We start from the raw sequence: 21,743 nt of genomic DNA on the forward strand, positions 1-21,743 counted from the left end.
GCAATAGAACATTTGGGGAACCCCAAAAATTGCATAGGGTCCCCTCCAAAATCCATATCAGACCCTTATCTGCATGTAGGAAAGGGAGTGAGCTCTTCCCCAGCGGACAGTCTATCTAGGACAGCACTAGATAGATGGGCTTCACCTCCGGAGGAAACCCAAAATTCAAATCCATAAAAGGTGGCTTCCGTCAGTCTTTGTGTTTCCACCAGAAGGAGGCTGGATGGGAGCACTTCTTCCCCCTGGGCCTAGCTGGTGCTGCCGGGGGAAGGAGGTTGGCAAGTAACAGTCAGGCTGTGGAGAGATGATGCCAGCATTCCCCCGCACAGGGCTCGCTGGCCAAATACTATGGCATCCTGGCATGAGTCCAGCAGACGTAGGCCTTGAGTTCTGGCCTGTGGAATGCGGGAGGGTGGGGACTTCTGGCACACCTGGATCGTGTGGATGCCAGATGCATGGATCTAGCTGAACCAGGTGGCAGTGGTGCCAGCTCAAGTAGGCTGACACTGGGATGTCGGGGTGTGTGATATGGATGCAATGCTAGCACCAATTCCCCCATTCCCCCCCCCCCCCCCCCCCCTGGTGAGAGGGTGTCCAGGCTAGAGTCATGTGAATCCCATCACTGACTGGTGGGGGTGCACAAAGGTGTTGGCTAAGGTTTCTGACAACAGCTTATCTTTGGTTGGGGTTATTTTCTATTTTTCTCTTCTCTCCTTCTCGTCTCGGGCTCACTCCAAAGAACCGGAGAGGTCAGGAGGGAAGAAGGTGTCTATTGTGTGAACAAATTTTAAACAAGAGTGGAACAAGCCCTTTGTAAACCAATTTATCAATACGGGGGGGGTTTTAAGGAATTGATTTCCGGGGGGGGGGAGAATTACTTTTCATCTGTCGGAGGGGAAGCCCGCTGACAGCTGACTCGTGGTCCGCGGCTTTTTTGTCACTGATACTTTGCATCGGTCAATCTCCCAGTTCCCCCCCCCCCCCCTCTTCTTCTTCTTTTTTTTTTTTTTTTTTTTTCCCTCTCCTCCTCCCCTCCCACCAATCTGGGTTCTGAAAAGTTGGAGTTTGTTAGACAATGAATAAATTAACACATTGCATTAATTTGTCTACCATTTCATTTGGGTACGTCAAAATAACCAAAAAACGTTGTTTTTTGTTTTATTTTTTTGTTCCAGATGTTTATCAAACTGGTTCTGGTGTTGTCGATAGCAGCTTCTATTGAAGGTATGTGTTACTCATTTTATGGAGATTCTGTATTATCTGAAAAGGGCTAGGGTCAGATTTGGGGGAGGGCACACATTTAAGTTTGGTACTTTTTAATTGCCATAAGCTTAACACTGGCCAAGCATCTCCTTTTGTACAGAGCAGGAAAGGGTTATTGTGTTTGAGTTTTATCAGCATCTGTGTCATTAATGGGGAGATGCGGAGTAGCAGGGCAGTAGCTTAAAGGGTAACTCCATTTTCATGGGGTAGAAGCAAATTAATATAGAATGTACCATTTTCTACACTAGTTGCATAGTAGTGGGGGGGTTCAGTTTTTAGCTCTCCTCAGCCGCTCAATCGATTTTGCTCCACGATGGTGCACTGAAATCCGTAATTTTTATCCTTTTCTCTGTTCAGCTGCTGACATCTGCTATGATAGGCTGGGATGTTTCACAGATGACCCTCCCTATTCTGGAACACTGGCAAGACCCATCAGGCGCTTACCATGGGCACCAGAAGTGATCAACACTCAATTCCTGCTTTTTACTAGAAATAATCCTGATCAGTACCAAGTAAGTCCTGCTCCAAGTTGGCCCTTCGGCGAAATACTCCCCCCCCCCCCCCCCCCCCATATTTTTCAGCTAAGGAAGCTGTAATCTTTAGCAGATTAGTCACAAACATATCATCCGTTTGGGGCTGCATTTCTGCAAATTGCTTTGGTCAGGGTCAATGGTGTCCTCTATACTGAGATACAGGCAGTTGCTTATCTATCATGCTTTACCATCAGTGAGGCCTATGATTAGTCCCAAATGTATTCTGCAGGAAGACCACCAAGGAGGATCTGGGAGTGAGTTTGGACGGGACCCACCCCAATGGAGTTTGTTTGGTCTTACATAAGACACAGAACGATTTGAGGCAGTCTAAATATGCAAAAGATCTGGGGTTTAATTTTCCAAGATGTTTTGAACAGCCACCTGTGGCGTTCCATCCCAAAGGAATGTACTTGGAAGAGAAGGCAAAGAGTGGCCACACCAAATATGACTTGATTTTGTTAATTGACACGTCGCATTCTTTATAAAAGTGTATGTGTGTCTCAATCTGCCAGACAAAAGTATAACTACAATTTTTTTTTTTTTTATCTTTTGCTGATTCTTCACATGATGCACCATAACACTGCTGTCCCATGGGGCTTTATGGGTAAGGACACCAGAGAAGCTGCTTCTTTCTCTTGAATCCAGATCAATGTTAACTGACTTTTGAGCCCTGTAAGAAGCTATTTCTAACACGGCCATTTAGAAGATGGCTTGTAGGCAGGTGCTTGACCTTTCTGCATAATGGTGCTGAAGCCTGCCATGGAGAGTAAGGTGAGCATGCATTCCTCTAAGGCCTCCATGGGTACCTCTGGGAGAACAGCTGTCTGATTGGTACACTACTACCCTGGCTGACCTCTGCAGCTATTTTGGTGTGGGCAGTGCTAATGACGCTGTCACCCTCTTGGTTGGTGCACATTTGCAAAGTGCCCAACTTGGGGACAGAGTGCCTAGTGTGAGGAGAGGGGAAGTAGTGCTGTTTCATCTGGGAGCCCTTCACTATCCCCCCTCCAAAGTTGCTGTGTGGGGTGTTTTTTAATGGTTTTGGTGTTTTTTGTTTGTCTGCCTTCCAGCCATCTCTTGTACCAACAATGTCTGGGTGCCCTCTGCACTATTCTGTGTGGCCGTGTATACAGAGTGACTTTGTACTAGTCTTAACTTGGGTTACTGTGTGGTTTCTGAACCACCTGGCCTCTGTCATCTCTCCATGTACTTAGCATTAGATCAGCTCACAAGCCCGCTACATGAGGAGCCTGGGATTCACCCATTGTTTCCCCAAACTTCATGAGTTGCCAGTCTCACTACTGTGGCCAGAAATTTAGGTATGGGCTGGAAAATGTAGGCTGTTGTACTGAGTAATACCGCAGACTTTTGTTTGGGTGCTCCAAGTATGACTAGGGGAAAAAAAGCTCAAAGACCATAGCATCCTCTTTAACAAAAATTACAATTTAAGTCTTACATCCTGAAAGCACATGCTCAGTTGCCAAAAAACAATGCATTTTACCAAATATTTAGGAGCAGTACAAACTTGGTTTAGCTTATCACTAGTAGTTGAGTACTACATTGATTTGAGCATGTTTCTTCCAGGTGATCAGTGCACTCAATGTCTCGTCAATCACTGGTACCAACTTTAAACCCAGCCGAAAATCCATATTTGTCATCCATGGCTTTGTGGAGACCGGGAACAAGCCATGGCTGGTAGAGATGTGTCAGGTCAGTGTGGCTGAAGGCAAGAGGTCCTGGCCAACTGTTTATAAATTGATCTTTCATGAAGTACTCTGTTTTGTAGACTCTCCTAGAGGTGTCAGATGTGAACTGTTTCTGTGTAGACTGGAGTGGAGGATCGTTTGCCCTCTACACACAAGCATCCAACAATATCCGTGTGGTTGGGGCTGAAATTGCCTATTTCTTGAGCGTTCTGCAGGTATGTACCATGTCAACAAATCGTGTGTTTTTATTCCCACTTCAGAGCATGGCAGCTAAAATTGTTCATGTCATCCTCAGACAGTGCATGACTATCAAATGCATGAAGTTCACCTGATTGGGCACAGCCTGGGGGCACACGTTGCTGGTGAAGCCGGAAAGAGACAGAGGGGTATTGGAAGAATTTCTGGTAGGTGGAATGGAGTTCTGGCACTATCAAAATTTGTTCAGTTCATTGGAGCATCTGACAAAGTGACCAGCTGTTGTATCTGTCGTGTGTTTTTATTTTTTGATTGTTTGCAGAGAATTGCTGTGCAAATACTGTGCCATAAAGTTACAATGTTGCCATTTTTGTTCCCTAGGGTCTCTGCTAAAAAAAAAATTGGTGTCCTGAGTAATTTTCTAAAGAAATTATGATTTTTACATGCAAGAGCGAAGCACCAGAATTGGTTTAGATGGGGAAGTGGTAAACATGGCTGACACAACCTATGAGAAATGGTCAAGCCCCCTGCAAGCAATATGACCTTTTAGGCCGCGTACACACGGGCGGACTGTTCGCCCAACTTAGTCCGCTGAACAGTGTTTCAGCGGACAGTCCGCTCGTGTGTGGGCTTCAGCGGACAGTTTCAGCGGACAGTCTGACGAACGAAGTTTTTCGGAATTTCCGTAACACAGTCCGCTGAAACTTGGTTTCAGCGGACAGTCCGCTCGTGTGTAGGCTTGTTCGACAAACTAAGTTTCGCGCATGCTCAGAAAGGATTTGCACGGCGAAGGTTGCATTGCAGTGTATTGGACGTCGAATTTCTCGTCCCGTCGTACGTGCCGTTCACGTCATCGCGCACGCTTTCAGCGGACTGTTCGTTCATCGTGTGTGGTCCATTCATGCAAATTTTGAGCGGACTGTTTGTCGGATTGTTTGACGAACAAAGTTGGGCGAACAGTCCGCCCATGTGTACGCGGCCTTAAAGTCTTGGCTTTCAATTACACATTGCTATCACGAGTCAATTAAATTGACAATCCTTGTATAGCCCCCTTAACCAAGAACTGGAGGCTTGGCATTCATTAGTGAGACACATTATATCATTTTTTTTTTTTTTTATGATGTACTATGCAATTTCTGCAGGTGTACACTTAAAGAGGGAGTCCACTGGAAGAAAAATTATAAATGCTACAGCTGCTGACTTTTAATAAATTGATACTCTCCTGTCCCAGGGTCCAGCGATGTCAGCCGCCGCTGCCAATCTCGGTGAGGGAATCGGGAACTGAAGCACTGTGGCTTCAGTTCCCGGTTCCCTACTGCACATGCACGAGTCACGCAATGAAATGGTCCACGCTGTCTCTGGGACCCATGTGTGCCAGAGCAGGACAGGAAGAGGCATAGACGCCCATGGGAGTCTATGCCCAGAAGCGGGTGCAAATGCCTGTCTTAGCCCTCTTACACATGGTTTGATATTCTAACGGAAAATGTGGACTGTGTTGTCGGATAATCTGACCGTGTGGGCTCCATCTGACTGTTTGTCAGAATATCCGACCGACAGTTTTAGAGCTGGGCTATAAAATTTTCCGACAACATGATCCGATCAGAATTCTCTACAAATGATCGGACAAAGTGCCACGCATGCTCAGATCAAATTATGAGACCAAAGCTATTGGCTACTAGCCTGAACGTAGTCCCGCCGCAACGAACGTCATCGCGTTCTGAACAATCGGATTTTCCGACAACTTTGTCCGACCGTGTGTATGCAACACCAGTTTCGGCAAAAATCCGACGGCTTTTGTTGTCTGAATGTCCGACCGTGTGTACAAGGGAAGCTCCCCTTTAGGGTGGAACTACGCTTTAAATTGGCCATACGTTGTTTGTAAACCAGCTGAAAGTTGCTTGGTGGAGGGTACTGTCAAGATTCCTGCCCAGCATGGTTTTTGATTGACGTTTGAGTTGCATGTTATAGGTTGAATGAAAAGGTGTGTAGGATCAACTTTTATTAATCCACTGACTATTGAGGGAGTTCCAATGGAGTAGCCTTTTTGGTCTCGAGGGCAGTTATGCCTGCTTATATGGTAATATGGATATTCTTCCATAAAATGACCAAATATGTAAAGTGCATAGGTAACAGGCTAATCACAGAAGGCGTGTCTCGCGCCTCAGATTTACCCAGGAAAATAGATCTGTCAGGGCCAGATACCTGATTTCCTGGAGGTACGACCTTCTGGCGTCTCCAGCCTATGATTGGACAATGGAAGAAAGCAGCAGATTGAGCTAACCTGTCACTGTGCGCTCCTCCTACAGGCATGTGCTTGTGGACGCTGCAGCACAACTGATGGGCTCGTCTGCATTGCTTCTGTCAGTGCAGGGACTGCAAGAGGTTGCTGCAGACCAAAGGTGTTTGCGTGGACCAGGTGCACATTAACATGATATACAGCAACTAGATGGTCATTGACTCTCAGGGCTGGAACCCTCGGTGAACAGGGCACACTGCAGACACCTGACCACATCCAGGTGGCTGGAAGGCAGACTGACAACAGGGCCTGGAGAGGATGCATCTCCAGGCCCTACTTTTGTCCCTCCTCCACTGGAGCCTGTCCTAGCTAAGCAACCTGTTCCCGATCTACCACTTGTGCAAAATGCATTCCAACCCATGGGGGGCAGTGTTATTTCAGCACTGCCCACACCAGATATGGCCGCAGTGTCCAGTCTTCTGCTCCCCCCCCCCCCCCCCTGATGAGGCCTTGAAGGGACCAGAGTTCTGCCTGACCTCCACCTTCCTCACTTGGCAGCTGCTGTACAGAGCTAGCCATGCTGTGAGTGCACGAGTACCTGGGTATTGGTGTCCAAGTCATTTGACAGGGTACAATCCCTATTAAATTTGTGGGTGTGGAGATGCGACTTTGTGTACATCTTGTGGCATGTTCTGCACTGACAGTCAGTGCAGAACATATTCAAGTGAGTAGTATTGGGGGCATTAGTGGTAGATTGACTAAAGCATCTAAACCTGAGGTAATTGTAGTAACAAGTCCTATTTGCAACCTCAGAACACCCAATAGAGCAGGGGTAGGGAACCTTGGCTCTCCAACTGTTTTGAAACTACAAGTCCCATCATGCCTGTGATTGTTGGGGTCTGCAATGTCTCATGGGAATTTCAAAACGGCTGGAGAGCTGACGTTCCCTACCCCTGCAATAGAGAGTATGCACTTGGTCTAAATTACATGGCATTTTCACCAATGTCATGAGTCTGGCAGACAAGATGGGAGAACTAGTTACTGTTGTACAAGGAGGATTTTGATTATGTAGGAATTTCAGAGACTTGGTTCAACAGCTTTCATAATTGGCTGGCAACCATTTAAGGTTATTCCTTGTATTGCAGGGATAGAGGGTAAAAGGGGTGGAGTATGCCTGTATAACAAATTAAGTGAATGTGAGGGCAAGGGAGGAGGTGGCATCCTTATGGGGAGAGCTACAGGGGGTGGGTGTATGCTATGGATCTCCTATCACAATTTGGATTAGCAGCAGAGATGGGGGAGGGAAACGTCCATATAATGGGGAATTTAATTCTCCAGACATGGACTGGGAAGGAACCATGCATTCGTATAAAGATTGCCATTTCCTTTTCACGGGTCAGATGGTAAATGCACCAACAAGAAACAAAGTGTTACTAGACCAACTGATTACCAACAATACAGACCTGATCATGGATGTGTAAATGTGGTACAATTTTAGGAAACGGCAATCATGGGTCAATTGGTTCACTATAGATCACACAAATGGATAGATCAATACAAAAATGCTGAATTTCAAGAGCCAACTTCCCTAAACTACAATCCTTGCTAAAAGATACTAAACTGGACAAAATCTTGAACAAAACACTGTAGGGGGAAAAATGGATATGCTTTAAGAGCATATTAAATGAGGGTATTGGCTAGTGCATCCCAATGGAAAATTTAAAAGGGCTAATAAGTCCTGGGTGGCTTAACTCCAATGTAAAAATTCATCTAAAAGCAATGAAGGCCTTCATAAAATACAAGGCTGAGTGACTGGCATTCCAACTTTGCTCCCTTGTGTTGTTATCTGAAATTGGGGTGGCTAAGATGGAACATGAAAGGCACATAGGAGGGTCAGGGGCCTAAAACTCTATAGTATATAAATGGTAAGGAGGGGAGGTCAGATCATATGGGTCCCATAAAGAATGATGAATGGAATGTGGTTACTAAGGATGGAGAGATTGTGAGGGTATAGACCGTGTTCTCAGCCTTTACGAGGGGGGTTTTCAGTAACCAAAACTGAAATGTTTACCCTCATGACACATCACAGGAAGTACCGTCATGGCTAACAGAGGATTGAATTTAGAAATGGACTGAGAAATAACATTTTAAATCACTGGGACCAGATGGCTTGCACCCAAGGGTTGGTGGTTTTGTGCACTAATATCTACCCTATAAAGCATGGGTGCTCAACCTGTGACCCTCCAGCTGTGTAATTACAAGGCTGCCAGTTACAAGCATGGCTCCAAAAGGCAGAGGCATGATGGGACTTGTAGTTCAGCAACAGCTGGAGGGCTACAGGTTGAGCACCATGCTATAAAGGGACTGTTAAAAAAAAAATTTTGGGGGGGGGAAGTTTTTAAAGTCTCAGTTTTTTTATTTTTTTTCACTTGACTATCTAGGTTTGGATGCAGCTGGGCCTTACTTTGAAAAAACCCCACCTGAAGTGAGACTGGACCCTACAGATGCGATTTTTGTTGATGCCATTCACACAGATGGGTCATTTGATGCATTTCATCTTGGTAATTTTTTTTTTATTTTTTTTATTTTTTTTTTCCCTCTGCACTTTGAACATTCTCATTTTTCCAGTCCATTATCTTACCTAATGGCAGAGCAGAAATGAAGGGTTGTGAGGCATATGCCCCTTTTTATTTATTTTTTATGCATTGTAGTCCATATGGAAGGCAAAACTAAGGGGTTTAAGGGTCACAATCTCCCTCCCCAGGCTGTTGGAGTAATACTTTAACTACTGCACAATAACAAGTTAAACCATGCTGCTCACAGAAAAAAATTTAACCCCAATTTTACTAATGGGCATGCTCAAGAGAAGCTGCATTAAAGCAGGAGTCCGCAGGGACTCCGCTTTTTTTTTTATTTTTTTTTTTATTTTTTTTTATATATTTTTTTTTTAAAGTCAGCAGCTACAAATACTGCAGCTGCTGACTTTTAAAATAGTGACACTTACCTGTCCAGCGCGCCCGCGATGTCGGCACCCGCAGCCGATCTCTAGATCGACACTCGGGTGCTGCCGCCGCCATCTTGGGTATGGGAATCAGGAAATGGAGCCTTTCGGCTTCATTTCCCGGTTCCCTACTGCGCATGCGTGAGGCGCGCGGCGCAATCAGGACGGTCCCCGCTGCCTCTGGGATCTGTGTTTCCCAGCAGGCAGCGGGGCACTTGCGCAAAGGGGCGGGCACTTGCAGAAAGGGGCGTAATCTACGCCCCTTTCCGCAGACAGCTATCCTGGAAGTGGGTGCAGTTACCTGGATTATCCAGGTAACTGCACCCCCCTCCCCCCTGAAAGGTGCCAATCGTGGCGCCGGGGGGGGGGGGGGATTCCGATGAGCGGAGGTCCATTTTAGGGTGGACCTCCGCTTTAAGTCACAACTTAAATTTGAACATCCTCTGGCTTGCCTTCATTACTGTAGTGAGGGGCATAACCATAATATTGGTCTGATTGTATCTGACTTGCATTTGTTTTGTTTTGTTAGGCTTTGGCATGAAGCAGACAGTTGGTAATGTTGACTTTTTCCCCAATGGTGGTATAAAGATGCCCAGCTGTGAGAAAATATATTTTAGACTTGAGGATATTGAAAGTGTGACTGAAGGTAGGTAACATCCATGGAGCCCCCTATTTCACTGAACAATTGGTGTTCCACAATCTTTTTTTATCTTTATTTTTTTTAATTGCATAACTTGCTTTTCCAGACTTGTACGAGAAGATGTTCTGTAACCACCAAATGAGTTTTAAGTTCTTTACAAAGAGCATTCTGAGGCCTGATGGTTTCATTGGTTACTCTGCTTCATCATACAGCGCTTTTCAAAAGGTTGGTCTTCATGCAACTTCAACTGGGCCAAAAAGTTTGTTACAGTAACTGGAGGGCTATTTACACCAACAGACTTTAACCCTTCCATATAAAAATCTCTCTCCTGTTCCCACAACTTGCTTATGACCATGTGACAGGCCAAAGTAATGTCTGATGGCAGAAAGCATTTCATAATGACTTCCTTCTCTTTAGTGTGGTTTGGTTTTTACACTTTATAGTATCCATGTATTTTGGGCACTTGCAAAGATACACAAATTGCATGATCATCCATTAGTGGTTTGAGAGCAGGCTGCTTCATTGCAGAGACAAGTAACCTGGCTTTTACTGCTGTTTCTATTCTGTGTGTGTGTCGCGCGCCCCCCCCCCCCCCCCCCCCCCGTTCTAGTACCTTTAACAAGGTGAGGGATGAAATGCATGCTGCCGTGACCTCAGTTGAACTTTCTTTTTCTTTCCTCCTAGGGATTTGGTTTCCCATGCACCAAAGTAAGTTGTGCCTTCATGGGATACAAGGCAGATGAATATGTATTTGGTCATGATCAAGACTCTACAGACAACAAGCTTTTTTTCTTGAACACTGGAGACCCTTCAAACTTCCTGCGTAAGTTCTTCAGGAAACTACTTTTATGGTTGGGGCAAAACAAATACCAGAATCCTTCAGACTTGTGTGTTTGGCATTCAGGCTGAGCTATGAATTGCAGATCTAGAGTCAAATAAATCCACTTATTTTCATTTTAAATATGTAGAAAGGTCCAGGCCTTCAGTCTAATGAGGCCCTCCAGGGCCAGAGATATCCTTTTTGTATATGGTGGGTGTAAAGTAGTTAAAGCTATTGGGTGCCAGACTCTTCTTGAATAAGTTTATTCCTCAACTTTTTTGGGGGAGAGGGTTAGGGCCAGGACACCCTTGGGTAGTTGCAAGTTCAATTGGCAGACTCTGACTTCAACAGGGGTACAGCCATGCAGGGAAAGGCATCCCACAAGACTCTACAGCTGAATGTGCAGGCATGCTGCTGTCTCCTATGGTAACAGTTTTTAATAGTTCTTTCACTCCTTGTAGTTATTCAGCCCACTAAGCTCCCAGTCTCTCTAGCCTATTCACTGCCACTGAAACCCTTGAGCTCCTCCAATCATCAATGCTATCTTCCTCAAATGTTACCCCTGTTTCTCTGCTGGGTCCCTAGCTTGGCACTCAAGATGCCTCTCAAGCTTCAACCCACTGGCTTGCTCGGCCCCTGGCTTGACACAAGAGGCTTCTCTGCAAGCGTAAACCTCTGCTGGCTGGGTCCCTGGGTTGATGCTTGCTGAATTCTCCCAATTCTTTACTGTTCCTGGTTGGTGAGAATTCTGCTTCTGTACTTCAGTTACTCACACTGGTCCCTGGTAATAAGGTGGTTGGTCCCTTAGTGGGGATAGCTTCCCCCTCTACCTCCGGCTGGCAGAACCATCACTTTTGGTTAGCCTGCAAGTGGCAATCCCAACCCTGCAGGGCTCTCACTTCTGGATAGGCCCTCAGACCTCTTGGCAACCAGATGTGCCTGGGACAGATCCAATCTCCAGCCTAGCAGTACAACACGCATCCACCCAGACAGCCATCCAGGTGGCACAGATCACCTGACTCCACCCAAATATATAGGTTCTCCCAGCAAGCCAGAGGATTTAAGAGAACCACCTGCCCATTGGCTGAGATGCCCCATATATCATAATCTGACCTTGCATTGCCCTTCTCGTGTGTGTACAAAATTTTAGTACCACCAGGTATCCAGCCACCTAGTGGTAGAGGAAAATGCAACAAGGCCAAACTTGGGGCGCTATCAATTGATCTCTAACAATTGGCCAAGAGGACTTATTCCTGGCAAGTAAACTTTGAGGAGCAACCTTGCCTAAACTCCACTGTGCTACACATAAATTCCTCTTGGCTTCCTAATTACTATGAACTGGGGGGAGGAGGGTGCACACGGCAGAGGCAAATTGCGCTTCCTGCCAACCCTTCTCCACCCCTGTTCAATTTAGCCTCTAGGATCCTAGTGAAAATTGTCAGATATAGGGAATTGTGTGACACACCACCCCAAATTGGTGGGGGTAATGCTTTCTGACTAGCAAGAAAAAGGGCTGCATCGGAGTCATTTCAGGGATAATATATATTTTTTTTTTTTTTTTTGGCCTAGTCTAGAATGTCATTGCCCAGGGTGGCTACTAGGCAGCCCTTCTACCCGAACACAGAAGACAAACCACTTAATGGCAGTTGTCTGCTTGTACACATTTCTCTAGGAAAACCTGGGACTTTATGTCCAGCAATCTTAACTAAACTTCATACGGTTTCTTTTACTCCCACAATGCAACAAGGTCCATTTCAGGTTGGTGCTCAAAACCTTACTGGTGGAAAATGAGCTACTGAAGAAGGGCAAGGCCTTTTCTGTTCATTGACATGTTCTTAAGCTAAAATGGTCCATGGACTAGACTTTTAGAAATTTAAAGCAATTACTGTATGGGTTATGCCATCAGCCACCTATTTTGGATCACAAGCAAAAGCATGTACCATATGTGAATTTAGAATCTCTTTGATTTAAAAAAAAAAAAAAAAAAAAAAAAAAAAAAAATGGTCGTTGTGACCAACAAACGTCTGGCACACAGGGCCGGTGTGAAATCTGATTGGCCTGGACTCGAAGGGGTGAAGGTTTCCGGACTTGAGGCACTTAATCTTAAGCATCCCTTTGAAGGGTGGTGCAGCAAAGGGTTGCCATAATGTCAACAGTGATTTTCCTGTAACTGTGTTTTTCTTTATAGGCTGGAGGTATAACATCTCTATCTTAATCACTGGATTGGATCTCGTTCCTGGGTCTCTTTCAGTGTCGCTCTGTGGAAAAGCTGAATGTTCCAGTCTGTATACAATTTACAGGTATGTCAGTCTCAACTGTATTCTGGTCTGAGGCATGGTAAACTTGCAACTAAAACCACCTGGTTTTACATGATTTTTGTGTGCGCCTTGCTGTAAAAGCTACTTGTAAATTGTGGTGGTTGCCCTCTTGTTCACTGGATTTGGTGTGGGGATGCACTGGACACTTTCAGTTGCCATTGTGCTCTTGCTGGGTGTCTGTGCCCCTCCACTTTAAGGGGAATTGGGCTCCTTCTGGCCAAACCTGCCCTTATCTTACTGCTTGGAGACTCTCAAATTCTTAGTTAGTTAGGATTGCAGTAAACGGAGAATCCCCAACGAAGTACTGCAGCTTCCATATATTTACACTACCTGCCGCTGATATTGTGTTTCCAACTCAATGGGATCGTGCTTCAAATCACTGCTGCAAAGCTGTGCTCGCAGCCGGAGATGCTTTGGGGGGGGGGGGGGGGAGGAGAAGAGTCAGCTCTGCGACAGCTCACAGGTGTCAACATTGCTGCTAACAGCAGCAAGTGACACAATATCAGCAGCACCTAATGTAGGAATTTGTGCAACCAAAACCCGGGTTGGTCTTTTCAGGCTGATGAAATAAAATTTCCCAGCACTTTTTTTTTTTTTTTTTTTTTTCTTCTTTGTGGGTTCTATGTACCCGATTACTCCACAAAGGGAGTGGGCACCCTTAAAGAGGCCTTTCATATTCCAATTGGCTGCCTGTGAACACCAGCCATGGTTGTGGGGATTGGGCCCTCAGCCCCATCAACATGGGGACAAGGTGTTAACCAGTTTGCAATGTTTTGCCCAATCAGGGTGCAGAATGTGCATCGCTGTTTGGCAAAAAGGCAAACGTTCGGGCTGAACTGATGCTTGGGCCAAACCTTTTGCCCATCCCTAGTGTTGACAAATATTATTATTCCTTCCTGTGAATTTTTAATTAATTTTAGTAGCTAAACTGAGTGTCTTCACTCGCACCAAGGACCCCATACGATGTCAAAATTACTGTGCAGTACTAGAAAAGTGGAACCTGTCTATGTAATGTGTATGTCTGGTGGGCCCCAAGTAAATGGGATTAAGCCCTGCCTGTTGACATAAGGTGTGTTGTTTCTTTGTGTGTACAGAAGGATTGGCAACTAACTATATATGCTTGTTTGCAGTGGACTGCTTAATTCTGGTTTGACCTACTCCGCTTTTGTTGATGTGGAGTTGGATGTGAACCCCGTCCAGATGGTGGAATTTGTCTGGCATAAAATCTTCTCCGTCCTGCATCCTAAACTAGGTGCCTCAGCTGTCACACTGCAATATGGACCAAGTGGAGAGATGTATGTATAAACATTGATTCTTTGCAACAGATTTTAAACCTAAGACTTGAGTACAACCTATTAATTTTGCAAGTGCCACAAATGAGATCCAATTTTAGGTTTAAATAAGCCAACGGGTCTACTAAAGAATGTTACTTACTTTTTGAGTTGCCTGATGTGTCAGTACCATGTGTTTAACCTCTTTGCGCCTGTGCTATAGCCAAAAGACGGCTACAGCGTGGATGCTAACTGCCAGGAGGCCGTCCCTGGGTGTCCGTTTACTTCCCCCTCTGCGCGCCGCCGTGGGCGTGCATCGGGCAAGTTCTGTGCTGGCCGTGTCCCCCAGACACAGCCAATCACAGATCACAGATCGCTGTAAACGGCCAATCACAGCGGCCGTTTACAGCGTGATCAGCGTGCCCAATGAGTGTTTATCTCATATGTAAACATATGAGATCTCTCATTGCCGGCTTTCCCTCCTCACACACAGCGTGTGAGGAGGGAGAGATGAACCGCTGTGAGATCCGCAGTGGTTAGTGTAAATAAAAAAAATATATAAAATTTTTGGAAAATTAAAGTGCCCATCTGCTAGTAGCATCTGTAATTGTCCTGGTGCTCCAGGGCCTTCAAAAGTATAATAGGTAGTCAACAAGTTAGATGTGTAATGTATGCTCCTAGAACACGTGACAGCGCTCCCTGCATGTTGGGCCTCTCTGTGGTCAGGCTGTGAATAAGTCCCACACATGTGGTATCGTAATACTCAGGAGTAGCAGAATTTTTTTTGGGGCTTTATTTGTGGTATACACATGCCACGTGAGAAATGACCTATGACAATTTTGTGGAAAAAATTAAAATAAACTTCTCTTTTGCAAAGAATTGTGGGGAAAAAATCAAAAAGCTCACATGCCTCTTACTAAATACCTTGGAATGTCTACTTTCAAAAAAGGGGTCATTTGGGGGGCATTTTTACTTTCCTGGCTTGTTCGGGTCACAGGAAATGAGATGGGCCACGGTACATCAGATGTGATCAATTTTGTATGATTTGCACCACAGGTTGCAGACTCTCTAACTTTCACAAAGACCAAATAATATCCACTAATTTGGGTTCTTTTTACCAAAGATATGTAGCAGTATAAATTGTGGCCAAAATTTATGAAGAAAAATTAATAATTTGAAAAATGTTATCACCAAAAAACCCAGAGGTGGTCAAATGCCACCAAAAAGCTCTATTTGTGGGGGGGAAAGGACAAATGTCACTTGGGGTACAGTGTTGCATGAGTAATTGTCATTCATAGTGTGAGCACCGAAAGCTGAAAATTGGTCTGGGCAGGAGGGGTGGTTAAAAGGATTATTTTCTTTGCATTCAGTGAAGACTAGTGATCCTGCCCATCCCCTTGCTTTCCTATTCCAAACTGACCACATCAGGGCATGGAAGCACATCATCCCAGTGTGGTTAATTTTCTGGCTGTGCTGGGTAAAAAGCTGACTAGTTCTCTAATGGCAGAGAGCCTGGCTGACACAACCATGCACTGCAGTTTATAAACCACTTAGTTCTCAAAGCCTCTTGGATCTGAGGCCATGTGGTCACTAAGCTCTTTATTTAAATCAAGGGTAGACCAACTTTTTTTGAGCAGTACATGCCAAAAAAACAGGTTTCCATTACATCAGAGGGGGACAGGGTCACCCATACGTCACTGGGGAAGCCTGGCTTTCCCCTTGCGTCAGAGGCGGTGGGGTCAGGTGACGTGGCCCCGCCTCAGTTAAGTGTCGGGCTGCCGGTGTCTTGTCTAATAACGTCCTCCATCGGATAGTGTCCGCTGTGTACTGCGCGTACACAGCAACACAGATTCCGAAAATTGCCGAGGATGAACGGCGCCTGCGCAGCAAGGCCAAGCGAAGCTCGCCTGCGAGGGGCCCTTTAATACTCGCAACCCTATGTCCGCTTGGATGGTGGGGCTACCACCTCCACTCACGGCGCAGGCGCCGTTCAGCTTCGGAAATTTTCCGAAGCTTCGTCTGCTCCGTACTGCGCATGCGCAGTACGGGGCCGACGCTATATGATGGCCGGACACTATACGGCAGAACACCGGGATTCCCTCAGTATCTCCGGTGGAGACAGAGGATGGCTGCGCTGGAGGGAGATCACCCATCGCTGGATCCCGGAGAGATGATCATCCATCACTGGAAAGCAAGAGTGGATTACCACCGCTGGAATCTTATTTTAGTAAAGGACTTTTGCAACTGTTAAATTTTTATTTTTTACACTTTCTTTGAAATGGTAAGGGTACCCCCTACCATTTCAAAAACTGGGTGGAGCACCCCCCCCATGACTGTTCTCTGTATTACGGGGAGCTGTCAATTCATTATAGCCGCAAATGCTTTTTAAATGACACTTTTGTGCAGGGACAGTTCTAAGCATGGGGAAACATGCCTCCCTTTACAGGCATACTATACCCCGGTACACAAATTAAAGGAATATTACTTTTATTTCACTTTAAGCATTATTAAAATCGCTGCTCCCAAAAAACATCAGTTTTTTTTTTTTTTTTGCATTGGGGACCTGGTTCCTGCCCCAGGGGACATGCATCAAACACTTTTTAGGACAATAACTTGCATGTAAGCCTTTTAATATTAGCACTTTCGATTTCTCCCATAGCCTTTTACAGGATGTTCTGCAGCTTTTCCAAATTGCCTGTTCACCGAACAATGTTTGAGTCGAACATGAGTTCACCTCGAACTTGACGCTCATCCTTGTCTTTCTAAGAACCCTGAAATGTGGTGACTTCATATCAGTAAACCTTTGTTATTCCTCTTTACTTCAGTGAGCTGCACGGCAGTTTTTGCTGTGTTGGGTTTATTTCCTTTTTTGTCCCAATTCATAAATTGTTTTTTTTTTTTTTTTCCCCAGTTACAAGTTCTGTGGAGGAGACATGACTGAAGAAAATGCAAAACAAACGTTGAAAGAATGTTTCACTTTTTTGTAATTCTAGAACTTGCTAATAAATGGAGGAATTTAAAATGGTGTGTGAACTTGCTGAAGTCTTCAAAACTGTTGACCTTTTCCTGTTCTATAGTTTGCCACCCACTCAACACTATATAATGGGTTAGACGTCTGCAACTAGTTTCGTACGAATTTCCATACATTCGGGAGGATCTGAGTTTTTGTTCACAAATTTCAGATCCAAATTCCATTACAACAGAAACATGACTGGTGAACAAAATGGCAATCGGGTTTTCTGCTGCTGAGTGAGGGTTGGGGGGGGGGGGGAGGAGGAGGAGGAGGAGGAGAACTACTTCTTTTTTTTTTTTTTTTTTTTTTTTGTGGGAGACTGTTACTGGTGGTCAATGGGAGATTCAGAATCAGACAAAATAAGAATTTTTTTGTTAATTACAATTGTTCATTATGATGAAATCCAGGAAGTCGGCACAGGGATGATGGGAGACCCTCATGATTCATCAGAATGAACATTTGGAATTGTTACAAAATTAACAAATTCGTATTTTTGTAAGAATAGAAATTGAATTTCGGACACTAAATACAAAACAAATTCAAATCCATCCTTCTACTTCACTACTCCTTCCAGTTTCTTCTATGGGATGGATGCCTTATTAGCAGGCCAAAAGGTAGTTGTGATGGTGCTAAACTTTACCTGTTGGATATGTAAATTGACCTAGATTTGGAAAAGTCCTCTAGAACATGTCTTTAACCAAGCTTTTTCAATGTAAGCTTTCAAACCAAGGAGTTCCATCCTTTTGTGGCAATCTGCTCTGGCAGGAATTGCACCATTTGCATTTCTGCATAGGCTTTGGGTGCTGAGGGTGGAAAAGGAAAACCTGGATTGTAATTTTCCCAAAAGTACTACTTTGGGGCAACTTGAGGAACTTGCACAGATGTCTGACTTTTCTCCTGAAGTAGGACTCTCATACGCTTTGGAAATGTGTAAGTCCAGCTGAACTCGCACAAATTTAAACCCGCATCAGTGTGAATCTAGGCTTAAAGTTTATTATAAACAGTGAAGAATAAAACTTGTTCCAGCTGTGAGATGCCATGTGCATACCCTTAACGAAGGGTACTATGTCACAAGTGGTATGCAGACTAGTCACTGTCCTTGACCAGTGTAGCTCAGATGTCCCCAACTTTCCTTTTACCTGCTTGACCATGGGTACTCCACCCATTCTCATTACCTAAATTGAGACCAGACATGAAATGGAGTACAGATGGCCATAACATTTTATTAACCAAAACACTTATTCAAATAACATTATTTTGGTTTCAGATGTTGATGTAAAACAGTCCTTGGGCCTGTTTGCAACCCCATCCTTCCAAAACATGCTACACTGCAGGACCTTTACCATAAAGCCTCAAGCTCAGAATGGGATGCATGGTTCTGCACCCCAGGCCAGGAGGGCCATGGGGCTGGGTCAGGAGGACCACCAGAAACTAACATACAGAAAATAAGATGTTGGTACCTTAAATACACCCCCCCCCCCCCCCCCCCCCAATGCACAGCAGTTGATCATTGCCACTGGGCTAGTTCTGAGAGAACAGTGGGGTTCACTACACCCAGCTAGACTATGTTTCTATTCCTGCTGGCGGTGACAGCGACACCTGCGGTCAAGGAGAACCCAGTGCAACCCAGCTGGACTGGTACTGAAACTAGAAATTTAGAGTCCCAAAACCCAACTCTTTTGGGCAAATTAACTTTAGAAGAAAAAGTGCCTGCTCATCAGGAGCCAGTGCTACACATGTTAACTGGAATCCACCAGAGGGGCACATACCACTGTCTCCCCCACACAATCTTGTAAGTAAGGATAACATCTTACCCTTAAGGCCCCCTTTACACCCTCAAGGCACATTTAATCCCATCCTGCAACCCCAGGGACCACAAATATATCCCCAATAAATGTACTCCTTTCTCTCTCCCCCCCCCCCCCCCCCTTTTAGTACTACCTTGTATCAGATTCTCATTCCCTATGCCAAATGACCATGCCCCCCAGTTCCCATAAAAAAAATAGGCCCACCATCTTTATTGACTGACAAATGTAGGTACAAAATTTCCTTGCGTTCCGCACACCAATCCTCCGCAGACACCTCATCTAGCCTGCACGGAGTGGCCTTTGTGGCTGTCTTGATATGGAAGGAGTGCTAGGCGTACTGGTTTTCTTCCAAATCTGCTGCCCGAAGACTTTTCCTGAATATGGCAATGAACTGAAACCTGGACAACAGTGACCCATCCCAGTGAAACCAAAAGGGCCCAGGCCCACATCCAAAAATTCCCAGATACACTGTGGAACCCGGCAGTTGAAACCGTTGTACCCATGTCCCCTTGTCTGTCTTTGACCTGCGTAAAAAAAAACCTGCCCCCCCCCCCCCCCCCCTGTCCTTCTCCCAAATCGCATTCCCTCGCCAAGACTCCCGCCCAGAACCTTCCTAGAAGGACTGGCCAGCTCGCTGATCCATAACTTCTCAAAAAATGCCAAAGAAAAAGCCGCTTTAAACAAGGATACAGTGGTGTGAAAAAGTGTTTGCCCCCTTCCTCATTTCCTGTTCCTTTGCATGTTTGTCACACTTAAGTGTTTCGGAACATCAAACCAATTTAAACAATAGTCAAGGACAACACAAGTAAACACAAAATGCAATTTGTAAATGAAGGTGTTTATTATTAAAGGTGAAAAAAAATCCAAACCACCATGGCCCTGTGTGAAAAAGTGATTGCCCCCTAAACCTAATAACTGGTTGGGCCACCCTTAGCAGCAAAAACTGAAACCAAGCGTTTGCGATAACGTGCAATGAGGCTTTTACAGCGTCCTGGAGGAATTTTGGCCCACTCATCTTTGCAGAATTGTCCTAATTCAGTTACATTAGAGGGTTTTCGAGCATGAACGGCCTTTTTAAGGTCATACCACAACATCTCAATAGGATTCAGGTCAGGACTTTGGCTAGGCCACTCCAAAGTCTTCATTTTGTTTTTCTTCAGCCATTCGGTGGTGGACTTGCTGCTGTGTTTAGGATCATTGTCCTGCTGCAGAACCCAAGTTCGTTTCAGCTTGAGTACACGAACAGATGGTCGGACATTCTCCTTCAGGATCTCTTGGTAGACAGCAGAATTCATAGTTCCTTTTATCACGGCAAGTCTTCCAGGTCCTGAAGCAGCAAAACAGCCCCAGACCATCACACTACCACCACCATATTTTACTGTTGGTATAATGTTCTTTTTATGAAATGCAGTGTTCCTTCTACGCCAGATATAATTGGATACACACCTTCCAAAGAGTTCCACTTTTGTCTCATCGGTCCACAGAATGTTGTCCCAAAAGTCTTGGGGATCATCAAGATGTGTTGTGGAGAAATTGAGACGAGCTTTGATGTTCTTTTTTGCTCAGCAGTGGTTTTCTCCTTGGAACTCTGCCATGCAGGCCATTTTTGCCCTGTCTTTTCCTGATGGTGGAGGCATGAACGCTGACCTTAACTGAGGCAAGTGAGGCCTGCAGTTCCTTGGACGTTGTTGTGGGGTCTTTTGTGACCTCTTGGATGAGTCGTCGCTGCGCTCTTGGGGTAATTTTGGGCGGCCGGCCACTCCTGGGAAGGTTCACCACTGTTCCATGTCTTCGCCATTTGTGGATAATGGCTCTCACTGTGGTTCGCTGGATTCCCAAAGCTTTGGAAATGGCTTTATAACCCTTTCCAGACTGATAGATCTCAATTACTTTCTTTCTCAATTGTTCCTGAATTTCTTTGGGTCTCGGCATGATGTGTAGCTTTTAAGGATCTTCTGGTGGACCTTACTTTGTCAAGCAGCTCCTATTTAAGTGATGCCTTGATTGTGAACAGGTGTGGCAATAATCAGGCCTGGGTGTGGCTAGAGAAATTGAACTCAGGTGTGGACAACCACAGTTATAGTATGTTTTAACAAGGGGGGCAATCACTTTTTCACACAGGGCCATGATGGTTTGGATTTTTTTTCACCTTTAATAATAAACACCTTCATTTACAAATTGCATTTTGTGTTTACTTGTGTTGTCCTTGACTATTGTTTAAATTGGTTTGATGTTCCGAAACACTTAAGTGTGACAAACATGCAAAGGAACAGGAAATGAGGAAGGGGGCAAACACTTTTTCACACCACTGTACCTCCTATCTGGAAGTATAGAGGGTGCCCAATTGCACAAAAATTGCCTGCAAGTAGGGATGAGCTTCGTGTTCGAGTCGAACATTGGCTGTTCGGCGAATTCCGAACATTATGGGCCGTTCGTGCCAAATTCGTGTGGCGCTCATGGCCCACAATGCACTGCGATGGCGCAGTGTATTGCTGGCTCATGATTGGCCAAGCATGCACTGTGACCCCGCATGTGTGGCCAATCACAGCGCCGGCAGCGAGAAGAGCCATGATTGGCCACAGGCATCCTGCCTGTGGCCAATCATAGCTCAGGCTGTGTAGTACACGCCCCACACTATATAAGGCCGCCAGTGCGGTGGCCTTGTGTAGTGTGTTGGCATCTGTAGTAGTTAATGGGTGTTCTGTGTACCTTCAACACAGTATACACCGATCGTTATCGGCCGATTTTTCGTTCTTGCTCTTCTGTAGTGGTTGTTGTCTGCGTGCCCTGACCGCAGTATACACCGCTATATATCTAGCGATATATCCATCTTTTATAATAGAGCTGTCAGTCAGTGTCAGGACTCTTGTGCGTGCTCTGAACGCAGTATACACCGCTATATCCACCTATATAGCTAACTATCTTGCTCATTTTAAATA

General features: G+C 45.2%; 1 protein-coding gene across 1 annotated transcript; it reads left to right on the forward strand.

Annotated features, from left to right (window-relative positions):
- The first annotated feature begins 1,175 nt into the window (after positions 1–1,175).
- Positions 1,176–16,980, forward strand: LOC143929857 (pancreatic lipase-related protein 2-like). Its single transcript, XM_077453827.1, has 12 exons — positions 1,176–1,224; positions 1,621–1,775; positions 3,381–3,506; positions 3,583–3,717; positions 3,798–3,906; positions 8,375–8,494; positions 9,464–9,580; positions 9,681–9,799; positions 10,259–10,397; positions 12,583–12,694; positions 13,843–14,007; positions 16,895–16,980. The coding sequence occupies exons 1-12, from the start codon at positions 1,176–1,178 to the stop codon at positions 16,968–16,970; spliced, it is 1,422 nt and encodes a 473-aa protein (XP_077309953.1). The 3' UTR covers positions 16,971–16,980.
- The last annotated feature ends 4,763 nt before the right edge of the window (positions 16,981–21,743 follow it).

The sequence above is a fragment of the Lithobates pipiens genome, unplaced genomic scaffold, assembly GCF_037356315.1.
Source record: "Lithobates pipiens isolate NorthernLeopardFrog02 unplaced genomic scaffold, aLitPip1_a1.2 Scaffold_25, whole genome shotgun sequence".
In the NCBI taxonomy this organism is placed as follows: domain Eukaryota; kingdom Metazoa; phylum Chordata; class Amphibia; order Anura; family Ranidae; genus Lithobates; species Lithobates pipiens.